This window comes from Dendrobium catenatum, unplaced genomic scaffold (genome assembly GCF_001605985.2).
Source record: "Dendrobium catenatum unplaced genomic scaffold, ASM160598v2 fragScaff_scaffold_1271, whole genome shotgun sequence".
NCBI lineage: Eukaryota > Viridiplantae > Streptophyta > Magnoliopsida > Asparagales > Orchidaceae > Dendrobium > Dendrobium catenatum.
In genome coordinates, this window is record NW_021319733.1 from 382,361 (window position 1) to 390,388 (window position 8,028).

General features: G+C 33.7%; 2 protein-coding genes across 2 annotated transcripts; both read right to left on the reverse strand.

Annotated features, from left to right (window-relative positions):
• Positions 1 to 22: 22 nt before the first annotated feature.
• On the reverse strand, positions 23 to 2,905 carry LOC110100867 (germin-like protein 9-3). The gene has a single exon (XM_028699390.1). The coding sequence runs from the start codon at positions 784 to 786 to the stop codon at positions 184 to 186; it is 603 nt and encodes a 200-aa protein (XP_028555223.1). The 5' UTR covers positions 787 to 2,905; the 3' UTR covers positions 23 to 183.
• A 148-nt stretch (positions 2,906 to 3,053) lies between these two features.
• On the reverse strand, positions 3,054 to 6,369 carry LOC110100865 (germin-like protein 9-3). The gene has a single exon (XM_020828574.2). The coding sequence runs from the start codon at positions 5,942 to 5,944 to the stop codon at positions 5,336 to 5,338; it is 609 nt and encodes a 202-aa protein (XP_020684233.1). The 5' UTR covers positions 5,945 to 6,369; the 3' UTR covers positions 3,054 to 5,335.
• Between the last annotated feature and the right edge of the window lie 1,659 nt (positions 6,370 to 8,028).

Sequence of the window (8,028 nt, forward strand, 5' to 3'; positions counted from 1 at the left end):
GAAACATTAAGACAATATTAAAGCATCATTATTTTGATAATAATAAGCAAACTTACAAGATAACGACAAAAGACGACTTGTTCACCAATAATATTTAGAAGCAATGAAATGTGTTGCATTCATTTCATTTGATTACTAATAAGCAAAGTGAATAAAGCAGTGCAGGCGGAAGCGACGAAATAATCAGGCAGTGTTGGCCGCAATGATCTTATCTATGGTCCCAACGTCGGTTTTGAAGGACTGTGCCAAAAGCCAATCGTAGATACCACTACCGAAAAGTGTCTTAGGCAGAGAAACAGTCCCAGCATTGGCACTTCCAAATGCAGATATGGCGACGGCAGGATATGCGGAGTCCACATTAGCTTGGAAGTGAACAAGTCCCTTAGGGAAAACGAAGACGTCGCCCTTGTATAAAAACTGAGTATAGAGCTTGTTGTTAGAATCAACAAACCCAACTCTTAATGTTCCCCGTATGACAATTAAGAGCTCGGCAGAACGAGGGTGGGTGTGCGGTGGATTCAAACCTCGAGGTGCAAATTGGAGAACCGCAATAGATACGCTTTGTCCAGTGAGTGCTGGAAATTCCACTTGGGTTGCCTTTGTTGCCTGGAAGGCATTGCCGTCCTTAGGTCCATTCCAGATGGATTGTCTCAACCCTCTGAAGGTAAAGAAGTTCGCATCTGCTTCGGTTCCTGGAGGAACAACGAAGTCAGAGGTGATATCAGGGTCACCAGCTTGAGCTGAGAGGATTAATGCAAAAACTGTGGCAACCAATAGGTAAGACATCGTTTGATACTTAAAATTACACTGCAAGTGTGTGTGTCTATATATATATATATATATAAGAGTCTTTTATGTAGTGGAATGATAGAAAGCTTCAATGAATAATATAATGTGAAAAAATCAAACGGCCAACCACTCAGTAATATTTTATTGTTGTAGGCAGCTGGAATGCATGCAAATCATTTGCTTCTCAACAATTTCTATGTTTTTTGCTTTGTGGACTTCATTTATGAGAGAGTTTTTGTTGGAGAATACAAGAGAAAATTTCGGAATTGACTTGTTAAAAATGTACAGTTCATTGCTAAAGTGATTTATTTGCTTGAAAGAAGTTGAGGACGATGGAATTCAACTTTGTCAAAAAAAAAGTCTTAATCATTCATTTTAAACTCTTGATGATTTATATATATATATATGGAACAGTAATTTCAGGACATGTATAGACTATAAGAGTTATGTAATAGAAATAGTTCCCTCCAAATGTAAGGTTGAAGAGAGAGAACGCGCCTTGAGATAGGACATAAAGAAAGCCTGGTGATAGTTTCTTTTTTCTTAGGTGGAGGCTGATTGTTGGACTGGCATGATAGAGATTTAGAGATACAAATATATCATCAAGTAAGGAAATCATCATATCTAATCGAAAATTATTTACAAATTTAGATATCAAAATATAAGATTTTCGTCGTAATGAATTTATAATAATAGAGATGGAGAGTTGCATTTTTATTTGTATTAAAATTCTATATAAATTGGGTTACTGTTTTTTTACATGACAAATTCAAATAAAACAAAATTGTAATTAAAATATGTCCACTAGTATTAATTTGAGTTTAGAAATGTATTTTGCCGTCCTCAACATTGGAGAAAGAGGGAATAAAATATGAAAACTCAATTGAAGATGTCAAAAGAAGGTGGCGACATTATTGATACACAACAAGGTGGATTGATGATGTTGATGAAGAGTAATCATCAATAGCTCCAAATTTTTTTTACTGAAAGGTCAGGTAATATCGTTGATGCATTGATCGACATATGTTGATTTGCAAATAGATGACAATAGAGGGCATTGGGATGATTGATCAAGACATCGAATGCTGAGAAACAATTAATAGAGCTTGGAAGCCTGTTATTGATAGACATCTTTTGGATCTAAAAGAGGTTGATGCTTCAACATTGTTTATGGTTCCTTGCTTCTCCAAGTTCAAAATATGATAAAATAAGGAGAATTGAGCCGTATTTTTAATTGCTCGTTTCAAGTGAACGGATGCCACCTCTTTTCATTTGAAATCTAGTGAAATTGGGAGGGGAGAATGATCATTTTACCCTTAATTTAGACACATTCTGATTAAAATCTAATTAGTTAAATTTAATTGATATGTAAAGTAAATTTTAATACAATTAGCGAATTAATCGAGCAAACTTGATTTAAAAGTGACTTCAAAAATAGCTTGAATCAATCAATTATATCAACTTAATGCCGATTCAGTTTTAATTGACTCAAGATGAGTCAATTTGGGCTAATTGAAGCCGCCATCGTTAAATTAAACTCGAATCGAGTCAATCTGCATCTACGTGCTTAAATTAACACTACTTTAATTGCTTTGAAGTGAGCTGATTTAGCTCAAATTGCGATAAAATTGGGTAATTTTTATTTTGTTGATGTTGATTTAATCAAATCAAGTTCGGTTAATTTCTAATTTTGATTTTTTTTACATGAATTTAATTTGGATTACTTCAAAGGTTCGATTTGGCATCCAATTATTCTCAATTAGTCTTAGATGGGTTACATAATATTTATCAAATTTGTCGAGTTTAAATTGAAACCAAATTAACTCAATGACATTCGATTACATTATCACACTTGGAATCAAATTGGATTTAGGTCGCACTGAGTTTGATTTGGGTCGAATTGTGGGGCCCATTCTTTGCTACATCATTGGGCATCCACTTAAGAGGAATCCTACTAGTGGACATGTCTACACTAGGCTATGAAAGCCTATGCACAAGGGATGAACTCAAGGAAATCAACCTCACACAAAAACGAGGTCCATAATAACTGATAAGTCATTTTGAGATATGATGATACCTAGTGTTGTTGCATTTATATGCATTAAAAGGATTTAACATTAGTAGTAGTTTGACACATACATTTGTAGCACTAGCATACTAAAAACCCGTCGTAGGAATCATGACATGTTATTTTATTATAGTGACACGTTGGTTTTCGCTTCTACTTATTGATTGGTCATACTACATGTCACATTCTTCTGTTGTTTATGCTTTGATAAATAGGAGTTACTTATTAGATTTGATTTATCAAACTCGTTATTCTCATTTTACAACAGATCCTGCTCATGTGTTTAGTGAGTCATCACCTTAGAAGCAGATTCGTAAGAACCGAGTTTTGTCGGTTCAATTGAATCAGCTCTAAAAAAATGAACACAAGTAGGTAAGCGAAATCGGGCAGGCGAGCGGAATCAAGCAAAGTGAGCGGGCGCGGAAGCTACTAACGATATCAGATTGCATAGATAAGTGAGGAAATGCGTACGAGGGTGAAAAACAACGACTCCTCACGAGAGATAACTTCGTTTCGCTTCATCTAGTTCGTCAAATGAGAGAAAGAAACTGAGAAAGCAACGACCAAGAGAAGGAAGAAGGAGAAGAAAGGAAATAGAGAGAATGAGGAAGGAAGGGAGATCAAGAGAGTGATGGCGGAAGCAAGGGAGAAGCTTTGGGTCAAGCGAAGGATTTAGTGGCAAGCAAACACGGCTTGGAAAGTTAATCCTTTTTAATTATAATTTTTATAAATTAGTAAATGTTGTTTAAGAAAATTGAATCCAAAACCTTATATTTTTAAAATGATTATATCAAACATTTTAATGATAAATGAAAGATATGCAAAGAGATTGAGAGCATATATTCAAATGAAAATTTATCAATAAATTAAGTTATTATCAATTTAAATATTTATAGAAAAATGAGTATTAACTTAAGTGAGAAAAACTAGTTAAATTTATGTTACGTAAAGAAATAATAATAAGTTAATTTAAGAAATGTATTAGTAAATATAAATAAATTGGAAATAATGTAGAATAATAAGAATAATAATAATAAGAGAATTAATTGGATGAATTTAATAAAGAATTAGAGAGAGAAAAAGAGTAAGTGTAAATTTTGGTATTCATGAGAGATTTCATTAAATAATATATTAAAGATATTTTCTTTAATAGCAAATGAGAGCTATTTAGGAATAATAAAATAATTAATTAGAGAGAGTGAGAGCAATTCTAATCAATTATATTTGAGTTGTTATTTTGAAATTGAAATTTTAATAATTATTTATAAATTACAAGTTAAAAAAAATTAGAGAAAATTTTAAATTAAATTTAATGACAGGATCTTTTATAAGTGTTAAGTCTATCAACCTAGAAGTAAAGAGTAAAAGTGAAGCAGCACAACACCTAAGTTCAAGTGAGTATTCATGTCCTAATTTACGGTAATGATATTTGTTTCCGTTACACATGACACATCAAATGTTGTTATTATTTAATTTTTTTTATTATGAATGTTCTATGATTTTTTTTTTTATTAAAGATAATTGATCATGTTGAACTAGAAGCCTTGAATTTTTATATCATAGAGAGGTCACTCATCCTTTCTCATGATGCTTAATATATGTCAATATGAAATGATATGAAAATGTAAATGATATGATTTATGCTTGCTTGTGCTTGTTTACTGATTGAGCACAACTCCTTATTGGTAATGTTTGCGAACACAATGTACCCTTGCACGTAAATGAAAAATTTTATGAAAAAAGAAAAAAGAAAATGGAAAAAGAGTACCTTCATTGACACTATTTTAGACGATGGCTTCTATGGCGGTTGTATTATTTATAAGAAAATATAAATATATGAATAAATATATAATATATGCATAATATTGAAAGTCTTGAAATAAAATGAATCTTACTAAAATTACTTTATATATTGAAATGATTATGCATATTTTTCCAAATGCCTTGAGTTACTGTACTTTAGAAACATGAATTATTCACTGAGTTCTTTTACGACTCCTAAATTTATAAATGAACAGATATTATTCAAAGCTTAAAATGAGTAGAAGAAAAGATAATGTGTATTGTAGGCAAGGTGCTCCGAGTGAAAGTTGCTTATATCTTTTATTTAAAATATATTTTGAGATTTTTAGTGGTTCTTTCAGTTTATTGGAGATTGATTTGACAAATGAAAATTTAAATCACCGTCCGACCGTCTGTTTCTATCTTGTTAATTCGAGCCATCAGGCTAGATTGTGACAATCTAGTACCGTAAATATTTTGCTATTTTGTGAGCTTGCATATCGATGTCACAATGAATTCAACTTAGGAAAGCCTCGCGGCTAAACAGGGCACGAAACATCATTATTTTGATCATAGTAATAATCAAACTTACAAAACCAACAACTTAACCACCAAATCATATTGAAAAGTAATGAAATATGTCAATTAAGACTAAGAAAACTGAATAAAGCAGTGCAGGCTGCAGCGACGAAATAATTAGGCAGTGTTGGCTGCAATGATCTTATCTATGGTCCCAACATCAGTTTTAAAGGACTGTGCCAAAAGCCAATCGTAGATTCCACTACCGAAAAGTGTCTTGGGCAAAGAAACAGTCCCAGCATTGGCACTTCCAAATGCAGATATGGCTACAGCAGGGTATCTGGACTCCTCATTGACTTGGAAGTGAACAAGTCCCTTGGGGAAAACAAAAGCATCACCCTTGAATAAAAACTTTTGATAGAGCTTGTTATTGGAATCAACAAAGCCCACACTCAGTGTACCCTGCACGACGATTAGGAGCTCGGCAGAACGAGGGTGGGTGTGCGGTGGATTCAAACCTCGAGCTGCAAATTGGAGAACTGCAATAGATACACTTTGTCCAGTGAGTGCTGGAAATTCCACTTGGGTTGCCTTCGTTGCCTGGAAGGAACCATTCTTTGGTCCACCCAAGAGGGATTCTCTAAACCCTCTGAAGGTGAAGAAGTTGGCATCGGGTGTGATTCCTGGAGGAACAATAAAGTCGGAGGTGATATCAGGATCTGCAGCACGAGCTGAGAAGACAAATGCTACAACTGTGGCAAGCAATAGAAAGGTCTTGGAAGACATTGTTTAACCAGTTTGTTTGCTCGAGTACTGAATTGGAAGGCAAGTCTGAGTATATATATTTATGGCTTTTAAGAGTGTTTTATATAGTTGAATGGAGGCTAAGGAAGCTTCCATGAATTGTATAAAATGATAGTGGAAGTAATATTTTATTGATGCAGGCGCGGCTGGCAAGCAATAAACTCATTATTTACATTGTTTGTTTTGCGGACGCCATTTGTAAGAAGTTTTCATTTTTGAGAATATAATAACACACTCGGACTTTAGTTTTAAGCTCTACAATAAGAGCTGAAGAAGTTTGTAAAGTATAGTTTGGGAGGAGGGAACTTGTCAAATTTTATGTTAAAATCGAAGACTAGGAGGAACAATGCCCATTAATTTTCCTGGATGGATACCATTTTGCAATAGCCAGAAAAAAAAAAAAAATCATATATAAATTGTATGACTTGGTTAAAGCCCATATGGCAACAGCTAATGGAAGCTGGCTATTGCTTTCTTGACCAAGTCCTATGTTCTTTCTTGTGTCTTTTTGAAGCTGTCATTATCTAATTGTCATTTGGAGTTTAAATTGTTTTGATTGTTTTCGACCAGTCAATCAATCATGTAGATATATATAATTTCATAATAAACACATAGCAGAAAGTCAACTCACAAAATTAGTATTTTCATTTTTACATTTCCTTTTTCATGTTGACCAATTAATCTATGAACGTTACGAGCCTCACAAAATAAAATAAAAATTTTTATGATAACAAACATATTATTTGTACCAACTAATGGTATGCCAAAGTTTAGGCACTGCTTAATTTGTCGCTTGAACTTGAAAATCAAATAATGGACTCACTATTGAAATTTGTAGATTCATTCATGAAGAAATGGCCCAGTTGGCTCAAAATCACGGTGATGACTGAAGCTCGCAGCCCAACAATACAATGTATCAGTTATTTTCATGTCTATTATAACGGTTGAAAAAACAAAAAAAAAAGGTAAAGATAAGCAAAAATCCTCAGAGCAGGAATGTAATACTGAATCCAAAGTGGGATACAAGCAAAAAGAACATAAACGAACATCAAAAAATGAAGAGAGAAACCAATTCTGCCAAAGTTTACAAAAGTTTATGAGCTTTGAAAGAGTCTCATATTATATTATTTGGGTAGAATATGTCAAATGGTACCACTATGAAGAATGAAAATTATCATAGGCCTTCTTTTCAACGTGAGAATCAATGAAAAATAAAATGAGACATATATTGGAGATTTCTTCAATGTGACATGAAAAGTCAAATCATTTTTAAAGATGGAGTGTTATTGATTTCCTACAAGTGCAAGTCCTATAGTTAATTACATCTCAAATGTTGTGGGAAAAGAAAATTCACGACCCGACCCCTTCGCGACCCCTTTATTTCTTTTCCGGTCGTCGAGGAGAGTTTTAACAATTAAGTTCCGAGATGGGTTTTAGAGAAGACATTATCCAGAGATTCCGACCTCATTTTGCGACGACTTTATGATATGAGTATAGGTTTCCTATAGGCGCAAGCCCCTTCCTGATAACGAAAGAGAACTTTCGATTAAGGCTAGTCGTCAAATAGATACATAGTATCTAGCGTATTGTAGCAGTGTGATTTGGGCATTCATAATTTAATATTTAAAATTAGAATTTCGCCACCTTGCATTTAAAGCAAATGGTGGGGGGAATGATGGTAAACTTGATCAAGATCTCATGGTTTCATCGTCCTGGGTCATCAAGATCCCTAGTCTATTTAGTCAAAGAATGTAGTCGACCCAACCTATCAAAAGGATCCTTGTCGGCAGCTATGGGTTGCTTCGTCCAAGGGTACCTTATAGACCTAGGATGAATATTTGTCTAAGGAGACAAATTTGAATATGTGACATCTCCAGGTTTAACATTCAGTTCTACCCATTTTTGGCCAAGTTGAAAAAGGTAAAGATTTGAATTTTTGAGTTTTTCAATTGTTTGCATGTCTTTAGGAGTGCTTTAATACATGAAAATGATTGAGTGTGCTCTAGAATGAGTTTCAAGTGTTTAGTATGAATCTCAGAAAAATCTAAGAATGTCACTTTTGAAGC